This window comes from Neopsephotus bourkii, unplaced genomic scaffold (assembly GCF_033783945.1).
Source record: "Neopsephotus bourkii isolate Nb327-2 ecotype Australia unplaced genomic scaffold, CSIRO-AGI_Nbou_v1 NB_71, whole genome shotgun sequence".
NCBI lineage: Eukaryota > Metazoa > Chordata > Aves > Psittaciformes > Psittacidae > Neopsephotus > Neopsephotus bourkii.
This window is the reverse complement of record NW_026900588.1, coordinates 897,800-922,282: the sequence shown is the minus strand read 5'-3', so window position 1 is coordinate 922,282 and position 24,483 is coordinate 897,800. Positions and strand designations below refer to the sequence as shown.

At 39.6% G+C, this 24,483-nt stretch overlaps 1 protein-coding gene across 3 annotated transcripts in view; it reads right to left on the bottom strand.

Annotated features, from left to right (window-relative positions):
- Nucleotides 1-24,483, bottom strand: part of FSHR (follicle stimulating hormone receptor) — a 236,417-nt gene that overhangs the window by 89,445 nt on the left and 122,489 nt on the right. Inside the window, exon 1 of one of the 3 annotated variants that reach the window (XM_061353985.1) lies at nucleotides 9,254-9,343. The exons of the other annotated variants lie outside the window; for them this stretch is intronic. Within the exon in view, the coding sequence (XP_061209969.1) occupies nucleotides 9,254-9,327 (74 nt within the window). The 5' untranslated portion in view covers nucleotides 9,328-9,343. Of the gene's footprint in view, nucleotides 1-9,253; nucleotides 9,344-24,483 lie in introns of those variants that run through there. 3 annotated transcript variants of the gene reach the window in all.

Here is a 24,483-nt window from a genome sequence, read left to right as displayed (position 1 = left end):
GAATAGCAGATCCTTGTGTGACCATTGTCACCAGTTTTAGGCATGTGAGACCCTACAATGGCCAATTACAAGTTAAATTAATCAGCAATTCTACAGTAGCTGAGGACCTTCTATTGTGTTAACTGGAATACTTTATGTAAGTGAATCTCCTACATTTGCTCCCTGATATACTCAGTCTTGTACAGAAGTTACAACACTGAAATATGTTAGTACTGATAATTCTAGAGATGGGAGAAACTTTCTAGTAGTTAGCTCTTGAGTCATATATCTCCACTGCCTTCAGATTCATTTAAGGACAGTGGTTCATTACTAAGAGTTGAAATCATTGCTTGCCAAGTACAAGTCTAATTTTAGGCATTTGAATTGTTTCATGAATACCAAACTCGATGCTTAAACTTGGATACGGGCTTGAGAATATTCCTCGGTTTGAGGCTTCCCCTCTTTTAAAGAAGTCAGTGCAAGTATTTTCTCTTCTCCTCTGTGAAGCAAATCTACTTCTGAGCACAGTATAACTGAAAGACCACCTCTGGTCTCTTGATGCATGGAGTATACAAGAGAAAACCAGATGTTCCTCTGATCGTTCACTTCCAGTTTACTTGCAGAAGAATGATGCAAGACCACCTGAACGAGGATGTGAAACAACCACAGACCTGCCTTAAGCATTATAACTAGCAAACTATCATGAGCACAGAAATCATCAGATTGGTCATGAAAAAGAGAGAGATGTTTAAAGAACTGCAGAGTTCCCTGAAAGAAAAAAACTTAGCAAGTAAAAAGTTCAGAGGCAAATGACTTGATTCCGTACTTTCATTGTATTTTAGCTCTATGCTTTTTATCCTTTGATAATGATCCACTGAGTTTTAGTGGTTCTGCAAAATAACACACTGATAGCAGCCTGTATAGAAACAGTACATGAACTACCACTACATTTCCCTATTGAGCACTGCAATTGCCTCTGAGTCCTGCTATGTACCTAATATGCATTCTATTTGCCAAGCCTAAACAGGGACCAACTGCTGTGCTAGACTATGGATTTTTTGTTCATTAATATTTACCCCGGGTTTTTTGTTTTGCTTTAGCCTGATTTTTATGTAGTCCATTGAGTCTGTGAGACACTTTGTCAATAAACGATAATTGCATTTTGTGTATATGGCACTCCTTGCCCTTGTGTGTCTGGCAGCTATATTAGCTGAACATTACCTGGACACAGCCTCTGGAAACTCTGTAAAACCCAGTTTTCATATAAAATCCCACCCTTTGAAGGACGCTTCAAAAAGACTCCTTTGACTCTACGACTTGGATACATTAAGCTTTTACTAAGAAGATTGTTTCATTCCCTGAAACAAATGTGCTTAAAATTTGGCATTGAGAATGAGAAGCTCCAGTTGAGTTCAGCTGTACCTCTTCCTAAGGGTACTACATTAGATTATTTTGCATAGGATTGCACTTACTTTTCCTAGGACTGTAATGCCCACTGCCACAAACCTGTTTTACCTACACGAAAGTACGCCAGATACTGCAAGCAACATCACTGCTGGTGGGAGGTATCAGCAAAATCCTGAGTGCAGACCACTCAGTACGTTTGTTGGTGAGCACCCTCATTGTTTTCAGTTATGTTTTATATTCTCATAAGAAGGCAGGACTTGAACAGACCTTTGAAGGGAGGGAAGATGATGTCTTCCCTGGGGAAGATCCAAGTAAGCCACAGGAGAGAAGGTTGCAACCAAGCAGGGTATGGCAGCAGCAGCAGAGAAGCAGCACAGCCCAGGGCTGGAGACCAGGAGATGGGTAGAACCATTCCAGATCCAGAGGGGGAGGAAAGACCCACAGGAAATAGAAGAGGCTGGGCAGAGTTTGCTGCCATTTATAAAGTAACAAGAACCAAACCTACAAATACAGATTGCTTTGTGAGGGCATAGGGTGTAGAAGAATCATGTATAAAACTTCTTAGATTTCTATTCTGTCTTATTTACCTTGATGTTCCTCCATAAAAAAAATAATAAAACATAGTTTAAATCCTAATGAAATCTGCCATTTACATCCATGTTTGTTTTTGTTTCCATCTTCTTTTACTTCTTACTACCATAGATTCTCAAAGCCTTAGCCAGCTGGGGTTCCCATCTCCTAGAGGCTGCACAGTTTGTGTTGGGAGGTAATACACTGACACATGCACAGCCTGTGGCTTTGTCACCTCTCCATCATCTGCTTATGGAAAGTCTGGAGCTAAGCAGCTCGGAAAGGATCACAGCTCCATGCTGCCATCTCCAACTTGGGGCATTTTACTCCTGAACTTTGCATACTCAGTATTTTGCTCCTACGTGGGGCTCCTTTTGAGCTACCTCAGATATCTGTCAGCTTATGGTCTGAACATGATTCAAAACACAGTTTCTGTGTGCTGGAGGCAGGGCTTGGTGGAAAATCACATAATAAGGGAATGTGATCAAAAAATGAGTACATTTGATAGAGAGGCAGAAAGAAAGGAAGGATGGTGGCAAAGAGTTAATGTTCAGACTCCTCAAAATAAATACATCACCAGGGTTAGCAGCTTCTAATGAATTTGGTGATTCTATTTAGCAGTGGAAATGCTGTTTGCTGCTTGGCATTTCAGCGCTTACATAATTTATAGTCTATTATTTGATAATGTATTGAAGCAGGTTGCTGTCTTTGGCATCATCAAAGCTGTCTGCTAATTCACTGCTTGACCTTCTCTGCATGCATGTAAAATGGAACAGAAGTGGTGCAGGGCACACTGCGGCAGTTCCAAAAATGGCTTAGTGTTCAGACAGTTGGATTTGGATGAACCTCACCCCCAAACTATAGGTTTTTTTATACATGTTTGGAAGAAAAGTAACAAACAGGTGGTAAAGCAATATTTTAAAAGACTGACACATTTCTGTTCTGTTTGGCTTCTCAGTCAAGCGTCATATTATAACCTGGGTAGTGAAAATGTCCTGGCATTAGGGTGTAACTGCTTTTACCCTGTGTCTATGCATCATCTACATAGCCAAAGGTGTTCATCCCTTGTAACAACAGAAGACATGCTAATAGCCATTGCTCATATAGGAAGGAGGACTCTGCTTGTATATAGGAACCTTTTTAGACTGGGTATTAGGAACAATTCCTTCCCCAAAGGGCAGTCAGGCATTGGAACAGGCTGCCCAGGGTAGTGGTGGAATCACCGTCCCTGGAAGTGTTCACAGGCCATGTAGACAAGGCCCTTAGTGGCATGGTTTACTGGCGGCCTTGGCAGTGCTGGTTAAGGGTAGAACTTGATCTTAAAGATTTTTTCCAACCCACATGATCTATGATTCTATGTTTTACAGAAGTATTTCAGCTTCTGGATGCTGAACATAAAGGGTTTGCATCCATTTTTCAGAGAACTGAAAAATGTTGGATGAAAGGGTTCGGCAGATGATCCAGAAGTCACCAAAGCACTATGAAAACTAGACAGAAATATCAATTCTAGACAATGCTTTGCTTCGTGCATTCCCTGTAAAGGGAGAGCAGAAAGTCTTGCTAGAACATGACAAATGGGAGAAACCTTTAAGTCTGTCCATTGACAGGGGCTCCCCAGGAGCGATAAGCTGCTCAGCATACTCTGCAGCAAGCAGCCATGGGACAATTTGTGTGTACCACAATGTCACAGTTCTTCACATCAGAAGAATGTATTTTTAAGCACCAGCAGATTCCCATTGACTTTGGTTCGCGCTTCAAGACTAGGGGCTCTATCTGCAGATATAGCAAAGAATATTAATACCTACATTACTCTGCTAGGGCAGGCTTATAGAAGCAAGCATACAAAAGTTTGCATGATGTGACAGAGCTGTCACCCATCTCTCCCAGGCTTCACCCTGCAGTCCATGCTACACCCACTGCTGTTCAACTGCCCCAAATCCAAAGCACATTCCAGTATTTCTCTTCCTTTTTCATTTAAATTTTGTGTATAATCTGCTAGAAAAAATAAGTAGAGCAATGCACTGAGAGAGGCAAGGAAAATTTAAATAACTTGCTAGTGCCAAAGTCATTGAAAGGGTTAGTTAATCAGAGATACCTGGCAGGGGCATAAGATGGAGAACTACACTGTAGCTTTTCTCGATGCTCTTTTCCCCAAGCCTGACTTTTCTCTTCCCCCATGAGCCACTTTCATGTTTTAGAGAAACAGCTGTGAGCCACAAATACATGGTAACTGGAATTGATCAAGGACAAAATGAATAATTTACTTTCTGAAGAAGAGATCATCTATATTGCTACAGACTTTTTAGCAAAGATCCCCCCCCCCCGCAACGTTACAGCCATCCTGTTTCAGCAGCATTTACATGTAGTGAGAGCACTGCTTTGTTTCTAAACTGGCACATCCCAGCAGAATTCCCCACCTTTCCTTTGTCTCAGTGCTTCTGATCTTAAAAAGCATGAATTATTCACAAAGAATTCCATACATCTTCAAAACATTTCTGTTAAATAAAACTGCATATTTAATTCTCCCTCTCCCCCCCCCCGCTTACCCACAATGAGGAATAATGATTTGAATTGTTGAAGATGATAGATTCCAAGCAGCTCTCTACATATGGCTACACCCACCCCCTGTTTTTTGTCCAGCCTGTTTCTAGGTCTGACACTTCTCACTACTTTGGCACAGCAGCTATGTATTTTTATAGTTTGCTATATTACATCTATTTCTGTGATAGCAGTATCAAAAGCTTTTCAATAGTCAAAACCAGAAAAAGAGAGTAAAAGGTTGAATAAGACCCAAGAATTTTCCAGGCAATCAAAGAAATGTGCAAATAAATAAACACAGGTAACTTAATACAAAATATATATATAAGTATAGGCAAAAAGTCAACATGAATTCTATTTTTCTTGACTCTCTTTGGAAGTTCTCATTTTAAGATATACATCATCTCTATGATGCTATTAAAATGAAGCATAACCAAAACCACAATATAGATTAAAAAAAGAGAAAGTTTGAAATTCTTAAATAATTGGTTTCTATTAACAGTGCTCAAGCCATCATACCATGTTTTGTTTCTCCCTTTCCCTCCCATCTGGCTTAGGTTTCTAAGTAAAATGCAGACTAATAAACCTATCAAAAACCTTCTGCACAGCCTCCATATCCACGTGCATCTTAACTTCCATGCCTTAAAAGGGGGTGAAAAGTACTTCTCACTTAGAGGATTACTGCAAAACCCGTTTTTTGTTTGTGTGGCACTTTTTATACTGCATACATATGGCACTACATACATTACATAAATATTACAGTTTTACATTGACTTGAATTATATTCAACTTCCTTGAAACTTGAGGCTTAAATATGTCAAAGGTCTTCAACCATTGTTGGCTTGGGGATCTTGTGGAACAGGCTTTGTTACATTCACTGGTATATCAAAAGTGCATTTTAAAAATGCTGGTCTAGACTTCCAGCATTCACCTTTGAAGCTGAGGAGAGCAGCACTGATGTGCACTCATTATCATCATAGGTTTTTGCTTGCTTTATGGAGCGAGATCAGGCCCATGAGCTCTACCAACCTCCAATCCCCAATCTCCAAAACATGTTCCCTCCTCAGCCTGGGATGACTTTTGTTTCTGTCTGGCCACATTTTATACCAAGCAGGAGGGGTCTGCTTTGAGGGGCCTGTATACTGAGACTTTGCTACTCTAGTAGCCAAAGAATACCACCACCTAATCCAAACCACTTACAATAGGAAAGGCAGACAGTGATGTCTAGGAATCACCTCACAGAGGAGTTCTAGTAAGTGGTGGGTATACCTATCTCAGACTAGGTCAATGAAGCTCTGTAGCAGCTTTAAGGACTAAACCCAGGCTTCCTATATCCCAGTCCAGCATCCAGGCTCCCTCTCACCCAACAGATTTTAAAATGCTATTCCTGTTACAAAGCCTTTGTGTTTTGGTTGGTTTTGGTTTGCTTGCTTGTTGGTTTTCCAGAGAGTAGGAAAAGAGGGAAGATTTTCTCAGAACAATGATACACAACAGTCATATGACTCTAGGAGCACACTTGCACTGATGCGATATTAATCTGGATGCCTGCCTGTCTGGCACAGACTCAGGCTGTTGTCCAGGTGCATAGTTAACAGCCTTTCCTAGAAAGAGTAATCATGCTGTTTGCTAAAGTACTAAACACTCATGGAAAACAGAGCCTGTCTCTGCCCTAGATATAGTCTCCCTGTTAAGACTTGAAGTGCATAAAATACAAAAAAGGAGGAAGCGTTTGAGGAAGAACCATGACATCAACCTATATGTTGTAGGTGGAGTCTATGCTGCATTTGCAGCACCTCTGAAGTAAGCTGCTAAATAAAAAGCAACTTAGATTTACCAGCATGAAACCCTCTTGTTTTATGAGCCAACATCTTGTATGCAGAATGTGGTGGAGGCAGTCTAGTGAGACACACAACAAGACAGAGGTGATCAGCACAGACCGATTCAGACCACTGGCCATACTGGATTTCTAACAAAGAATCTGGCACAAACAAATTCGGGGGGGGCGGGGAGGGGGAAGTCTGTAGACAGGACTAGTGATGGCTGCTAAAAGATAAAGAACTGAAAGTGAGAAGAAAGGGAGATAGCCAGCACACTGGGAAGAAAACAAGGAAAAGTAAGATCAACACCACTGACCAAGAACAATGACAGAAACACCAGACATCTTGGTTGTTGAGTAAGCATTGTGACCCAGAGCAAATTAAGCCAGAAGAGACCTACCACGTACTTACATGAAAATAAGTAGCAAGAACTTTAAAATTCAAAAGTGAAAACTTTCTCCTTTATTGGTCATCCTGAAAATGACCCAACCAACTCAGGATCACTGCAACAGGAGTTTGCTGAGACAGCAATGCTTTACTTCCAGGGAGGCATCTCCAAATACTGCCACTCCATTGGGGTCACCCAAATTGATTAAAGAAAACAGCAAAATTGCAGTTTAGGGGGGGGGAGAAGCCCTAAACAACTCACAAAAAAACAACCCCCACACAAAGAAATACATTTAAGCTAAGGACAATTGTGAAGAACGAGAGAGGGAGAGGTGCAAGGAGGATGTGAAGTAAGGCCATCTGTAAACCCCGATGCTGCAGCTATTTCAGGAAGAAAGGAGCAAGCAGTGCATACACAGGCCAAGGATGTAGAGGGCTTTAGTTCAGAGGATGATGATATCTGCAATGCAATTTCAGTAAAAGCAGATTCTCAAAGCATATGCACAACCAAAGTCAGTCACCTACCATTCAGCTGCCATATTTAAAGCTACACTATTAAATGAATGACCGCTTTGATTCCAGTTGGACTGTGGTGCCAGATGCAATATCATTAAAACAACAATGATAAGCAGCAGTCTTGGACTGGGCAAGTGTAACCAACTGCAGGTAATGGGAAATAAGTCTTCTGAGGCCAGCTGGCAGGAGCAGGCTGTGGCTAAAAGCTGTACAAAATAAAATGCAACCTTTTTTAGAGTTTACATTAGCTTGCAGAAGTACTGTGTAAAGCAAGCAGCTTACTACAGAGGCATCAGTGACTGGGAGACCACTGTCAGATCTGGTCCAAATAGCTGCTTGAAACAATGGCAAAAGGTAAACTACAATGGTGAAGGTGTGTAAGAGGCAGCTAGGGACTCTGGGCAGCAGTGGAGACTTTAGAACTCTAGCATCCCTTAGCTAAATATTTAAGTGAATGTTGCCAGTGGCAAGAAAACATGGAAGAACTTTAGCTTGGATACAGAAATTACTACAAAGGATGTGAACAATTCAGAGGACCAATGAGACACTGCCAAAGGGCTAGGCAGTGTCCCTACCCTCTTACTGCATAAAAGTACCCATTGCCATCACAGGCTTCAGAGATGCTGGGATGTTGTGGTGTGCTGAAAGACTCTGTGTCCACACAGGGCAGCCTAGGAACTAGTAAGCTTCGTGTCAGCAATTAGGAAAAGGCAAGGAACAGCTCCCCCCAAATCGACAAAGATTTCCACTGGAGAGAAGAAGTGTAGCAGAGGAAGGAGAGTGTTACAACTGTTTGCTGAAGAAGAGTTTCCAGGAGGCACCCGGAAAGGCCCCAGAGCCATTCCTGGGCTGACTTACTACAGTTGTGGCACCTTTACAAACTGAATTCTTCACAAACCCATTTAGTTTTACAAGCCTACAGACCATTTGACACCTAAATAGTGTGGGAGTGCTCACTGCTGATACTGCACATCCGTCTTGCATGAAGGCGGCATCATTTTGCAGTGTGTCTTTCACTGGTACTAAATCCCTTTTATAACGCAAGGGCATGTAATCTTAGTAGGATTTCAGAGATTTGATTGTTATATTTATTGACAATTCATAATAAAGTGGCTTATAGCATTCATTGGCTTTTTGACTGCCTCACTTTTACATTATAATTGGAGACAATTTTGGCTCTTTTCCGTTTTATTAATTTATTTTCAGATTTATTCTTAGTTGATTAATAACCACAGGGACCGCATACATCAGAAACAAATAAACTTCAGGCAGTTCACAGAATGATTAATTAAGGGAACCATTAATTAAATCACAAATGCATGTGGGACCTAGTATGAAGGCACAGAAAGAGAATGGTGAAAGTATTTCACAGATTTACTTAGGCTAAAGAGGCTGCAAAACTTAAAAATAATGATAAATATGTAACTATAACTTGCTAAGTAGAACCATAGATAATGCTACAAGTTTGCTACAGCATCTTAGCAGTTTCTGAAGCAGAATTCAGACCATTCCGGTGTCACTATTGGGACAGTTCATAAACTTGGGGGTATATTTCAAGATAGCCAGATAAGCACCTTCTATCACAATACTTAGAAGTTCTCTTTGTGAATATGTGTTTGAATTAAAATCCTTTTTACTTTAGCTATATATCATATTTTAAGTTTGCACCCTACAGATTGGTTTTAACAAGTTTACCAAATCATAGACTTAATCATTACAACATCACAATTAACAATGCTGGATGGGTATCCTGACATCTCTTCTGTGCAACAGGACAGATTTCAGAGAACATGTGAAGCCAAGAAATCTGCTTCACTCTGCACTGAATATGAACTCCTCCTTATGGTGCAATGTGCATTCTCATTACCATGAAATAACTTGTTTCCAGCAGTTAGAACAGAAACATCTTTAAAATTCAATTCCCAAGAGCTAAACATAGCAACATCCAACAACTGAGCATTAGCCCAATGCAGAATTCAGATATATATGAAGCAATAGTAGGAAACAAATGTATATGAAAAGAAATAATATTGTCTTACCCATGGAGGTGTTCTGCATGGAGACCTATGGACTTCTGAGTCACGAGTACTAAGGATGTCACTGACAAAGACATTTAATCTCATGCTGTTCCTTAGAGCCCAATGTTTCAGGAATGATCAGAGCAAAGCAGGTGAAGAATAATCAGTGTTACCTATTAAAACAACAAAAAAATCAAACTCTTTGACTTCCCTCAACCATTTTGCTTCTTTCCTGCCATGAATGCATTTAATTGGTTATCTGAACATTTCTTTTATTCCAGAAGTAGCAACGGGGTTGGATGGAGGGAAGGAGTTACGATCAACTTTCCTTTGTGCTAATGCGAGTCATTAAAAACAATAAGTGCTAAAGGTTTTCCTCATCAAACAAACCTGCTGGATATCTAGGCCACATCTGTATTGCATTTCCCAGCCCATAGCCATGGCATTTCAGAGTGTGGACACAACTAGTTTTCATAATTGAGCCTAATTATCCTTGAGTGTGTTTGCAAATATTTGCCAACTACCTTGGAGAAAAATATATTAGAAGGGGGACTTGTGCTTGATCTGTGAGCCTTTTGCTTTGAGTGCTATGCCCTGGTTGGAGTGGTATGACAGAATGGCCACCAGGAAAAAGAAAACATAACTCATGTAAATTGAGACAGATAAGGTAGCTCCCTGTATAAATAAACACTGGCAGCAGAGCCCTTGTGTTTGATAAGATTTGTGAATGTTTCAACTGGACAAGGCTATACAAGGAATGACATAATACAAATACTGCAATTCATGTATATTATTTGGGGAAAAAACACACTGAGATATCAGGAAAGAAAACAAACATTTTTGTTTTCTAGTTAATGAAAAGATAGAGAGTATACTCATGCACTTCTTTAGACTGACCGAACCTTCTACCAATCACAACCATTGTCAGAAAAGAGAAATCAGATCCCTTCCTGGAGACAATAAAATACTTGTCAATCCTTTTCTCTCAGCATTTTGTTTCATGTCAGAAAGCACAATGCTTTATGTCACCGCAGGCTGTAAGCAAAGCCTCATGGTGTACCTCAGTCCTGAGAACTGAGCCAAAGCCAAAACAGGTTCAGTCTTGTCTTCACCGCACTCGCTGAAGATGTCACGCTAGTGTCCCTCTACTAAAAGAGACTGACCAGAAGCAGGATGGCTCAAGTGAGATGTGTGTCCATGCCCCATCAGCTCTTGTTTATTACCTTACTGATGAATTTACACTCCAAACAACACAGTTGTGCAAGAAATGCAAGTTTGAGATGTCTAAGTCACATTGCCCTAGCACCACAGCTACAGAGAATGTGTAGGGGCATCTTACACAGATACAGCTAGATTCGCTGAAGGATGTTTTTCAGGGAGCTCACTTGCCATATACCCTGAAACTATTGTCTTCTCCTTTCTCCTTCTGCCTTTAAAGTAAATGGTGTCTGGCTGCCAGGACTAGTGCAAATAAGAAAAATGTAGTAACTTTGCAGAGACCATGGGTGACCAATTGGCTATGGCTGTGAGAAAGGTAAATGTGCTCTTAAGCTCCATTAACAGATGTATTCCAATACAGATCTAATCTAAATCATTCTGCAGAGTAGGATGCATATACAGATGTATCACTTTGCTTATTCCTGTATTTCCACTTGATAATGAATTTGTTCCAAATCTTGAAGATATTTTGGCAATTTTTTGCCATTTAGCAATTCAAAATTTCAATACAAACACATTCTCAATATATACAAAATTCCCTGTCTTGAATACATTCTTCTTACGGGAGAAATGAAGGCATAAATTGAGATTACTGGCGAGTGGGGGAGCCTCACAAGGAAAAAAAGCGAATGACTTTCACCTTTTAGTCAAAACAGCAAACAATGATGAAATGGTTTACTTTTTATTTTTAAGCAAGTCATGGGATGCATGCTTTTAATAGCTGTTTATGTCCTTCTACCCCACCCCTTATCAAGAAAAAAAAAAAGAACTAAAAATCGGGTTTTGAACACCATATGCTGAGCTGACAAAATGGGAAATCTGTTTCATAAACTGCTGGTGAGCAGTGACACTGAATGTATTCCTAACGAAGAGAAAGTATTTTGATTAGTTTTATTGTATGACTGTAGTGCAGCAGTCTGGTGGTTTCAATGGCAAGGTATTAAAAAAAATGGACAATTTAAACAGCCCAGAAGATCTTCTCTTCCCAGATCATCTTTGCCATGCAGTAACTTACTATATGCCTTAATAGACAAGCGTGAAATAAAATTGCCTTAATAACCTAGTCAGAGTGTAATCACTGCATCGGTCTTTGTGACAAGATGTTACTTAGCAGTGTGCTGCATGTACTCTAGGGCAGGTGTCAAAGACAAAGGAAAAGCCTTGTGAGTTATAAAAATTGGATGTGCTTGTACCCCTCCTTTCCATCTCCCTCTCTCCTCACTGCCCTTATACTGATCTTTGTCCTAGTGTGTGGAGATGCACTTTCTCTGAGGAGTAGAGGATGCTTCAGTAGCCAGCATCTCTGCTGCCCTGAGCCCCCAGGCACTGCTGACTGCCAGCTGTGTCACAAGTCACTTCAGCTGCTGCTGCTTTGATGGCAGTGGTGGCCTGTGAGCAGAGAAAGTGTGACCAAAAAGCTAATTCTAGCTAAATTTCAGATGCTTTACAGTGTTGGGGGGAGGAGGGGGAGGGTTAGGGGTTTTAATCCTATGTGCATCTGCTCCTTTCTCTTGTTCCACTCTTCTTCAAAGTAAGGCTTCAAATTATATTTACCATAATGAGCCAAATCTGCCTGGTCTTCTCTGAGCCACATATAAGAAGACTTAATGATGCATTGCAGGGATTGCCAGGGTGTGATACAGCTTTCAAGCTGGATGGCAGGAGCCATGTGGTCTCAGTCTTTCATTTTTCATTGCCTGCAGCCACAAGCAAGACCAGAAAGACTTTGGGAAGCAAACTTTGCAGTCAATTCCCAATATCTGTGCTATTAAGAAATTAGGACACCTTCAAAAATGCTAGAGCAGCTTTAAAAGGAAACACAATTGTTAAAGTTACCTGAGAAATGTTTCTAGAGATGGCAAAGATATCCTGCAGAGCCAGTTTTACCAAGAAATTGGATTGGGATGGAGCTTGTGTATTTAACTATTTCATTGCATGGATTTTATAGATGACATTTTAAAAGTTTAATATATTCATTCTTTCCTGAGTCAATGAGGACCACAGACTATCATGTAACAGGATCTCCTCATATATACTGAATGGAAGTGATTTTCATAGACTTTTAAACTATTTAAAATGTTAATGCCCATGGAAAAATACACATTTTAAATCGATATGTCGTGTCATATTCTTAACCTCAACACAATGATAACAGGAATATTGAAGCATGATCTCTAGAGATTTTAAAATGAAGAGTAGGAAGGAAAATTTCACATGTTGCCTCTTTGCCCCATTCAAACAATCCTTTCAAGCAGATGTTCTCAGACTCGGTACACAGTGATTAATACTTCCTAGTATTAGGTACCTAGTATGTAGGTACTACAATAGTACAATAATTCCATAATTTAGCTATAGGTATTGCTTCACCTTTAAAAATAGCTTTACACAACCCCCTCAGAGTTAGGACCCCATAAAGAATTATCAGCTGAATGTTATTTTTGAAGTTTATCTCCTCTGCAGCATCCATTTTCTTATTGTTCTTTGCAGTTCCAGCAAGGCGTGGAACAGCATATCCTGAAAAATGTTCTATTGATGCCCTTTTTCGCATGGGCAGACTGCTTATGAAATAGTCTGTGCTAGAGGCCTCTCTGTGATAGTCAACTGAAATACTATGTAGCCTAATCAAAGTTAGAGATGGCCAGACTGATCCAGGTTAAAATTAGATTCCATTGTAACTTTGCTCGAGAGCTGACAAAACCAGAGCTCTCAGTCTCCGGTGAGGACCTTAAAGCACTGTACTCACCTCAACGCCTGCAGAATTGTTCGATTTCAGCCCTGACTTGAAAACAAACTACCTTGCCAGAGGCCATTGGCATTGTGTTTCAGGTGAGGATGGGATGAGGAAACACATGTGCCTGCTCTCCTGCAGATCTTGGTCCAAGATTTAGGCAACAGGAGAGAGGGTTGTTGGGAGAACCTGTTCCCCTCCTCTCCTTTGATGAACAGGAGCGACAGCAGCATGACACAGGGAGCGATTACCAACTGATCCACCAGGCTCAAGTAACCCACTGCCAGTGGCAAGGGAAGCTCAGTCTCCAGGCCATGCTCCCAGCCCCATTCTGACCATTTTGAAGCTGACTCAATAAAATAAGATGAAGTATGAACCTGTACAAACCCCAAAATATGGCCCAAAGATGCATATTTCTAGGTGAAAGCATGCCTGGTTATAAAAGGCAAGACACTAGTGTGCCATGGAAAAGGCCATGAGGTTGGAAATACAAGTGTGCAGTTTGGAGGGTTGGATATGATCAGTTAAATGAATCACTGCTATAGGAAAGAAACCAGTTTTCACTGATGATACTCCAAATAATCTCTTGCATTTAATACAGACTTTGGGAACATTCAACTTTTTCAAAAGGCTCTGTGAATTTCACTTTTTACAAACTTTAGCTGCTTATACAGATCTCTCAGGCAGACAATTCGATACAGGACAGTAGTCTGCTTTGCTGCCTCTTTTCTGAGCAATTGCTGAGGCTTCCTAGAACCAAATTGAAGATCATTATCTCAAATGGTCTCTTAATAACCCTTACACAGCAAATATCCCACAGTGTTCTGAAAGTCCTCATTTCAGAAATGCTTGCTGCAAATATCACTTTTGGAATAAGTGTCAACAACTCTGGCCTTCTGCAAAGTCAGTGCAGGGTCTCCATCATAGTTCACCTCCACCAAAACCCAGAGCTTTTCTTGACATGTTCTAGTCTCTGCTACATAACTGATACTGACTACCTGCATTTTATATATTCTAACCTAAATACAACATAAAAAATAATTTATAGTCAAGCATTTCATTTTTACCATCCCTTAGTGACATTCAGCTTTTCTAGTTCTAACTGCCCATATGTCCAGTGAGACCAATCATTCTCTACTGACAGATTCATTTTTAGAATGAAATGAGAAAACCTTTCATATGACACATGATATAGCCACATCAAAAAAGTTTCATCTCCATGACCATCTTTCTGTCTTGAGCAGGCAAGTGCTCAAGGAAATGGAATCCAGGTTAAATCACTACCTCAGACTAAGCTCGGCCCAGAAGCAAATCAAAACTGAACCATATTTTCATAGGAAGCTTGGTGTACTGCACAGGAGCTGACACTAGGAACCCCTTGTGCCCCGTTGGGTGACCATTCCAGGTCAGTGGTGCAGTAAAGCACGCTGGCCTTGATTTTCAATTTTACATCAGTGAAAGAAAGATTAGCAAGGTAACAGGTGATGTATATCTTTAGAACTTCCTATTTTGTTTAACAAAGCCATTAATGGCAAGGCCCTGTATGCTGAAGCAACTTAAGCTGTACCTCTAAGCATTAGTCAATGTAGATGTGATACGTGTTCCCTGCTTCCTCAGCCAGACCTCTTCCTTTAAACCTCTGGGACTATAATGGGAATAACATTATCACAGATCCTTCTTCTTCTCTTTGCACATATGTGGGAAAGACCTGTTCTTGCTGATAGCAAACTTCCTACAACACAATGTGACAGAAACAAATCAAGTCCAATGAAGCAGAGACTTGCTGCACAGGAACTGGTAAGAAGCTCAGTACAAAGTACCTACAGTCTCTGTTCTTCCAGCTCTGTCTTCTTATTACTCACCTGGGTAACGTGTTACCTGAACTATGATGAAAAAATTATGCTTTGTGAATTCCTTGGGGCATTTTAAGAGTCTGGTGGAGTGTGTGCACATAGGCAGGAGAGGAAGGAGTCCAGAGGAGAAAGTTTAAGTACTCTAAACGTTTTCTTTAGCCAAAAAGAAAAGAAATAGATTTATGCCTTGTCAGTTTTTAGATAAAAAGCTACATTTTTATTAGGCCTGACGTAATAAAAATACATTATATTTTCAAGTCTCTGGGAGGTGTTTCGCTTTCATAATTTCCTAGGAGTGTATAATTGACTTCCAGGGATTGTTAATTTTATGTATACCCAAAATTTGATAACAACCCACAAACCTATCCATGACAAGGAAGAGAAATAGGTGGATATAGATGTACACTTCTAAAATAAAATCTGATGCTGCCAAAACTTTATTTGCTTGCCAGGACTGGTGTTCAGCACAGCCCCAGTGATGGCAGAACAGAGAAGATGACTACTGGCAGGGTGTCATTGACTGCTCATTGACATGAGCAGCATGGGAGCCTGAACTCAATTCTGGCTGACCAGATGCTTAAATTCGCTTTTTCTTTAACATATAAGCCAAATTATAGACTTTATTAGCCTACAGGTGTTACTAGAAAGGAGGAAAAATAGGAATGCTACCATTATCCTTGAAGTTTTAAGAAACCCACAATGCCTCTAGAAACTTTCTGGAAGAAGAAACTTTTTCAGCTGTAATGAAAAAGAATATAAACATTCTATCTTTTATACCCAAGAATGAATCTGGCTCTGTAAGACAAGTGATGTATCACAGCAGCAGATACAGCAGAAAGCGAAAGTAAGAGAAAAACACGACTGGACAAAAAGAGATCTCAACAACTATATGTATTAGTTGCTGGTGGATGCTGAATCCTGCCATATCACTGAGTGTTTAAGAATAAGTCTGTATACACGCTCTGTAATTGAATGTCAAGAAAAATGAAAATATATTGTTTTATTGCTACTGTTCATTGATTTATCGCAGTGATTTATTGTCATTGGACATGAGGACCAACAAATCATTTTGCTGACACCATCAGCTGCCTTAACTAGGTTGTCAGTTCACGACATTAAAGGTAATGGATGGTGATTATTTTACTGTAATGGGTTTAATCAGTGCTTTGAATGACTTAGCAGTCATGTCATAGTAGAGCCAACTCATCGTTCATCAAGGCAGCATTTTGTTTACCAACATCATCTATAATTCATTTGATTGTTGACAATCATCAACAAATACCTCTCAGGCTAAGTTTTATCAGAAATGAAAATCTGCACAGCTGTAGCATGCTAACTAACCCCACAGAGGAGAAACACTAGAAGTGGCTTGTTTCTTCCCTCTGAGAAGAGGAACTGTCAGCCCAAAGAGGCACTGCCAGCCAAGGCTACGTTCCCATGGGCTGCTTTTCAGTCCAGCGGTAGGATTTACAGCTTTCTGAAATGCACAGTGCTTGTTCTGTTGTATGTGAACTCTCGGAGCAAACCCTGAATTCAGCATGAAGCAGGAATTTTAACTTATTTTAGGAAAAAGAAGTGTAATCAACCTGCTATGTGTTCCTAAGTGAGGAACAAGAGTAGGCATAACCTATGTGATTTTCTCTCCCTGAATGGGGGTGAATCCTACACTTATTTGTGTTAAATTAGAATTAACTGTGGAGAACTCCAATTTCCTAAAAGTCCCTGTTAACTTTATGGAAAAGGGTACAGTTCTAGAAACACTGTGGTGGTATCATCTTAAGACAGGCCTTTAAAATAATTCTTGTGTTGTATCTTTTATGGATAAGGGACAAGATGCAAATACCTGAAACAGTTTCATATTAAACTGGCAGGTTAACAGCTTAATTACCTACAAAAGTAGATTATTAATACAAATCGATGGAAACTTTTTACAGCTCCAGTAGCCTTGTAATAGCTTTTACTGCAAATTTTTCTCTGACATTTACATCACAGATCTCAACATTGATATTCTTCTACTGATCTCCTGGAACATGGACACAGAGCTACTTCAGATGTAGCAAAAGAAGAGTATCAAAGTTCTGCCTTTCAGATGTGAGAAAGACCCTGACTGACTAAATCACCAGTGGTGCCTGTTCCGGATACCTTAAAGTATAAGGCAATAATCTCAAAGTTTTGTAAGAATCTTTTACATTTCAAACCCATATTTGATTACTGTATATAAATATGTAAGAGATATGCAGAAACTGAGTTTAAACGAAAGACACTTGAAAAGAATATTCAAAATAATCCCCCTTCCCTTACTCTGTACTCAAACGTTTGGCCTACATATCTTAAAACTATGAGAAACTGATGCATTTTGTGAATAGGTGGACCACATTTTGAAGATGCAAGTCAGATAGAGTAGCTTACAAGGAATAAAAGTTATCTTCAAGGCCAACAGCAAACGCTGTCCAAATACTAGACTAAGCAATGGCTGATGTGGCAAACCACGGTGTTCAGAACACGACAGAAAATACTAAATTATACCCTGGTTGTTCAGGAGAAAATGTAAGACCAGATGTGTAAGCACCCAAACTCACTTTGTCTTTAAATTCCTGAGAAGATACAGTGAAATAATGACAGCAACACACAGCCATAGGAATGAGGTATCATGCATACTAGTAATATCCTGGCAATATCCTAGACTGGGATATTCATGGATTAGAGATGGTCTATAGTAGGGAAATGACTTTTATTACAGTTAAAAGGAGATTAAATAACCAATTAGAGATTTCTTCCAACCATAACAGTCTTTCACATGCAAAAGTGATACTGAATTGAATAGAAAGAACTGATAAAGTCATAGCCTAACAAATGTCATCGCTATAAAGTAAAAAGTTATCAATGCCAATGTAAAACAAAGACTACAGAAACCATACTAATTTAGTAAGGATTGTTTAACCATTTTAAAACCCACTGACATTAGTGTCAGACAGAAAGTATAAGTTAAACCTCTGAAAAGTTTTGCAAAAGTTCAAATTTACAGACATTAAATATTGAGTATTTCCACAGAAAATTATCTTGAAAGCTGAAATACCACACTTGTTAGTATCATGGCAGTTATGTATGATTTCATTAGCAGAAAGTCCTGATTCAGTCAAACCTTATGTTCTTCCAACTTGCACAAAATTTCCACCTAAATACCTCATTCCACATTGCAAGATTATGAAATCAGATGTCTTCATGGAAAGTTCAGTTTGCCCAAATAGCATCCTGTACCTTTCTTCATGAACTTAGCAACTCCTGTGTGTACTGAACCTGAGGCATATTTAGCTGTGCAGACATAGTCCCTGTCTGTATTCACTATATAAAACAGAAGTTTAAATGCTATGAAGTCCAGGTTTCGGTTGACTTGCCAGGCAGCAGGATACCTCATCAGGAAGATGTTCTGACATTTAGAATATCCTGTCTAAAAAGCAGTTTCTAGCTCTTACAGTAGACGAAGCAAGCCTTAAATACATACCAGAGAGTATCCCATTCAGAGAACCTCAGTATTTGGTTATCCTTAATTATTTTCTTGATGAAACCTGCTTTGGGGAAGTTTGTTTCACAAATTGGCTGTACATCCAGACTGAAATCAGGTTATTGCCGTCAAAACCTTCTGCTGTAGAAACATTACCTTTCCCCCTTTCAACTAGCTGTTATTACCCAAGCATGCTCTGAACAAGATATTCATAAAAGCTGCCCTTCTCAAAATTGAAGAACAAGCCATCTGTACCATTGTGTTACCTACATCTTTCCCTCTCATTATTTCCAAGATGGTGAACCAGTGTGCAGACTCTTGTTTTAAAGAGGCATTTCTTTGCAAGATGTTTTACTGATGCTAGTATCAGCACTGGGCATATTAATATCAAAACAAATGAGGCACATTAATAGCAAGGGCTGCTTTCATAGCATACTGATTCAAAACATACAGGATATTTGGTAGAAACCACGTACAGTCACAAAAAGTGAACTATGAATATTATGTTAAAGTTTGAAATTAATGTCTATCTAGAGGTGACATACCTCAGATACCTGAGATGGCAAAAAGCTCTATTGTAGGTAGCGCTTGAGTAATGCCTGCACTGCAGGCAGAAGAGCAGGCAGCAATGCTACTGAGCTTCAATCTACACATCTCCACTAGTGTTAGCACCGAAGATACAGCAGCACTGACTGCAGCCAGCAACGCATTAGCAACACGCTGAAGCCCACACTGCTGTGTCTTCATTTATCCTCACGCTTCATCAAGCCTCCAGAGAGCAGTGGTGGGGGGAGGAAAAATCCCTCAGCACAGGATTGATTCAAGTGCCTGGCAGAGATAATTCACACGTCAATACTGTTAACCATTTCATTTTTTTCTTGTGAAGGAAGGGAAGGAGGATAACAAATCACATTGGAAGCTACATTCAAGCTTCCAGCAAATTCAACAAATCAGAACTAGAAGCTATATTCACCTGAAGAAAATTATAAAGGGCATCATAGGAAGTCAAATCTGAAAATCGTAACAGAGACAGGCAAAAGAATCACAGAATGAATCATAGAATGGTTTGGGTTGGAAAGGACCTGAAGATCACCCAGTTCCAGCCCCCTGACACAGGCAGGGACACCTTGCACTAGAGCAGGTTGCTCCAAGCCCCTTCCAACCTGGCCTTGAACACTGCCTGGGATGGGGCAGCCACAGCTTCTCTGGGCACCCTGTGCCAGAGCCTCAGGACCCTCACAGAGAAGAACTTGTTCCTTATGTCTAACCTAAATCTCCCCTGTTAAATTTGAACACATTACCCCTTGTCCTGTCACTACAGTCCCTGGTGAAGAGACTGTATGGATCAATCTTCAAAAAGCAAGCATTTGTTTTTCAAAAGAATGTACCAATAGCAGTGTGTCTGCCTAAGAGTTTCTAGAAACAATTGGTTAAAAGGATTGTGCTTTATTAGAGAATTGAAGGCAATTATTTCAGTGTTTGGTGGGAAATAATTGAGAGAGGTGGCACCTAAGTTCTTACACGAGAAAAGTCAGAGCAACTGCCTTGAACTGAAATGGAAACAAGGGAGGTTCAAGATCAGAAAAGAGCAAATAGTAATATTCCTAAAAGAATGACACACGGAAGTACTCCTCACTTAAACAGGCTTCAGTAGAGACACATGGATTTTGAGGTTTTCTTTAAGGGATTAATGGAAAACTAGGAAAAATCAGGCCAGCAAATCCAACTTTTTATACCAAGTGAACTGATAAAAACTGTAATAAATAAAGAAGTAGCAGACAGACAAATACAACACAGAAAAGCCACCAGACAAATACAACACAGAAAAGCCAAGACACAAAGTCACATCTCATGAGGGTATTCAGGCTCTCTGAAAGAGATGATAAATGGCAATGAGGCCATTTCAATTGATCTGCTATACTTGGATTTCCAATAAGGTTTTGATGAGGTTTCTCATCAAAGGCTCTTAAAAAAATCAAACTGTATGGAGCTACAAGGAAGGTCTTTTACAGGACGAATGGCTTATTAAAAGATAGAATGTATACCATGAGAATAAATAGCCATTTTCCATAATATTAGGAAGTTAAACTGTGGGCCCATATGAATCCTCTTCAATGGATTTAAAGCTCAGGAAAAGAATGAATAGCAAGGTGACAAAGTCTCTTCATGATTCAAAATTATTCAGGATACTAAAAACTAAAAACTAACTGCAACAAGTAGCAGAATAATCTCACCACAGTGAACGATGAGACAATCAACCAGCATCAGATGAAATTTAAAGCACAGCATTTGGGGGGGGGAGGGGGGAGAAATGATCTAAATATATCTAGATTTATTAATGTGCTCTAAGTTATCTCTCAGCATTCATGAAAGATCTTGGAGTCATTACAGATGGTTCCTTGAAAACATCAGTTCACAGCTCAGAGGCAGTGAACAAGGAAAACAATGGTAAGAATTATTAATGAAGGATGAAAAACAACAGCAAAAACATCATTATGCCACTTTATAAGCCCATGGTGCTCCCACAGCTTGAATACTGCATGCCTTTCTAGGCACCCCACCTCTAAAAGGGTAGAGCAGCAAAAGGAAACAGATAAAGACAACCAAATGATCCAGGAAACAATACAGCATCCATACAAAGAAAGATCACACAGGCTAAAGCTTTCTAAACTTGGAAAACAACTAAGGGAAGATGGGATCATGAAAAAATAAGGAATGCAAGGCAGTTAGATAACAAGTTACTCATTATGCCCTTGTTTGATGTGGTGCTTCTTAGTTTCTGTATTATCAGGCAGCAGTTTTAAAACTAGGAAAACAGAACAAGGTTTATCTTTCTGAACACAGCCTATGAGTAAAATGTCAAAACTCATTGCCAAGGACACTGTGAGAGCCAACTGTATAAACAGGACCAGAAAGAAACAAAAAGAACAAATCCCAAACACATAAACAACAGAGAAATTAATGGAAGGAATGACCTGTAACAGCCACAAAGATGGGACTACAACAGCACGCTTGATCTGTAGGTCAACAGCCACAGACTGCCGTAAGCTGGGGAAGCGCTTGGAGAGGTGTAACCATATACTCACTCAGGTCTTACATTCTTTTCACAAATACCTGTTCCTGGCCAGTATCAGGGACAAGACACAGGGCTACATGGACCACTCGTCACCCCAGTAGGATACATTCTTGAGGACTTGAGATCCTATCATAATGGAATCATAAACCACCTGCTTCCTCTATAATAAGCCTAAATCACTTTGCTCTCACTTAGATCTTCCCAGTTATCAAACACTAAATTATAAGCTGCCTGGTCTATTTAAAATATGATTGCACAATGCAAGAAATATAGGAATTGAAACCCTGACTGGAACCTCTAAATCTAACGAAAATAATAATTCAGGTTTGGTAAAAAGATTCTCTGAATGTTGCTATATTTACCTGAAACTACCCATAAATATATATATATAAAAGCAGGAAAAAGAAACAGAATATTCTTTTGCATCCTTTGGTGTCTTCTACATGCAACAAGGATCTTAATCCTGTTGCAGAGGTATGTCTGAAAATCGATTCCTAAGTTTGACTCGGTTCCTCTGTGTTAATATATATTACCTTGTACTCTTTACCTGACTATATTAATGTGAAGAAACTACCTAGGACCAGCAGGACCCCAGAAATGTCTAATACAGTGTAACACATCCTAACATACATGGAGAGGCATAGCCTCTTCAGTTACCCCAGTCCTTTGGAAACTACACTGCACTTCAGAATTTTGTCTTAGTGCCTAGCTTGAGAGAGGAGAATGCTGGTATTTTTCCTCCCCAGAGAACTTCATCCACTTAAGTTCAGGGAAGGCTCAAGCAGAATGAGGTCAAACTGAGCTGGAAAAGCAAAGGATACCTGTAAAACAGCTGAAGGAAGCTCCCGCTCCATCCTCCATGGAAATTGCTCTTTTTCCTCATTTACAAGAATTTGGTGACACTGACTGTACCAAGTTTATAAGCAGATCTGCCTGGCTTAATAAGTACACATTCTTCTGGTTTTTTTACTGCCTGCAAAATGTCATGAGAGTTTCAAATTCAAGCAATCAATATGAAGGAGAATAGACCATAAAAGCCAGGATTATTGCCTCAGAAATAGCTTTACTTTCCCTACCTTTCAATAATGAGGCAAGAACTTTATGGAAGATACCACAATGGTCAGCATGGTATAAAGGAGAAGGAAAGGCATACATGATTTGATGCCAGAAAGAAATCATTAGATCTTACACCATGTGCAAGAAAGAGCTATAAAGAAAGGCCTCTCTCTCTTCTTTGCAAATAGAAGTCTACGTATGCAGAGAATGTAGGATCTGTCTTTTAAAATCTGATCTTAACGCTTCTATTCTGCACTGAGAAAACTAAATGCAGCTACCAAAGTGCAAAAAGTCAAATGTATTCCTGCAAAAATGCAGTGTGCAAATTGCATGCAAATGAGTTGTCATTTTCTAAAAGCACACTATTGGAAAAGGAAAACTCAACTCTAAAGCATGCTGTTCACATGCTGTTTATAAGCTATTAAGGTAAACTGAAAGACATGCTCTGCAAATTCCATTTTCACCTGTTTCCTGCTGATGGAATACAGCTAAAGACCTATTTTTAAAACACACACAAAGTTAACTTATTCTTCTGTATGAGGCAGAGAGAGATTCTGTGATGTCTTTGATCATGAAGACATATCTTGTTATAAAATCCATGCCACATGCTTAGATTCAGAAGGACTGGTGGTTTTGGTCAAACTGTCACTAAAATAAAATGTTCAGTATAAGGAAAATGTAAGATGCCTCTTTTCAGGTTTCTTGGGAAATTATTTCAAATGTACCAGCCCTAGTTCAGCTATTTTGTTTTTACTTTTACATTACTATGCATATGTCAGACTAATCTTAAACTCAGCTAGGCTGCTAATAAGAATTTCTCAGCTACTTTAGCAATGCCTAAGTAGCAGGTATAATTTACAGCCCTAGCAGAGACTGCTTAACATAAAAAAAACCCAAAACAACCTCTCATACCCAAACCCAACATCACAGCTAATCTTCAATGACAGCTGAAGCTCCAGCATTCCTAATGACATTAAAACAAAACTTGAAAGAAACTCAGTACTTATTCCTTGTTCAGGTAATGCATGATGTCAGTTCTCAGTGATATGCCATGAAATGATGCAAGAAACTTTCCAGAAGAAAACTTCACAACTTTATTTTTTATCCAAGCTAATATTTTTTGGGGGGAATAAAGTTCATGGGAAGTTTTGAAGCTTTGCTGCTTCTTGAAACAGAATGAAACCAGTTATTGACAAAGAAACATTATCCAGGAAAAGAAACGCATGCTGAAAACAGCTCTGTCTACCAATGCAAGCCCCTCCAGAAGCTCCTCTTGGTCTAATCCAAAGTTTAGAAGAGATTCAGTGTTTAAACTCATTTAGGCCCTCCAACAAAAAGGGGTGTGAGGCTTTAATGGCTTGAAAAATCTGGGATGTTTAGTGTATGGTCCCCATTTTCCATCTGTGCAACCAGTGCAACAGAAGGGGAACACTCTGAGAAGCAATACATCTGTGAGAGTAAACTCAGGCAGTGTGTTAAGAAGGTCACCTGACAGCTAACCTCAGCAGATATTAATTAGTGTCCAAATTAGAAACAAATATGATAAATGTGCAACTCAAACGCCTAAAAGTGCCCTCTCTCTTCAAATATGGTTTTAGGCTATATTTTGGGACACAAACATAATAGCACTCCCAAAATATCCTCGTTCCCTTTTTAATGTAACATTTATTCTGTTATGTTGATTTTGTTCATCTCTGAGCTGGAATTTAACAGTAGATTAGATCACTTTAGAGCTTCTGTTACTATGGTAACACTGCACTGCTGTTACATTTCTTCACCTCCAATCTTGATTTTGAGGTGACTGGTTATATTTATTCC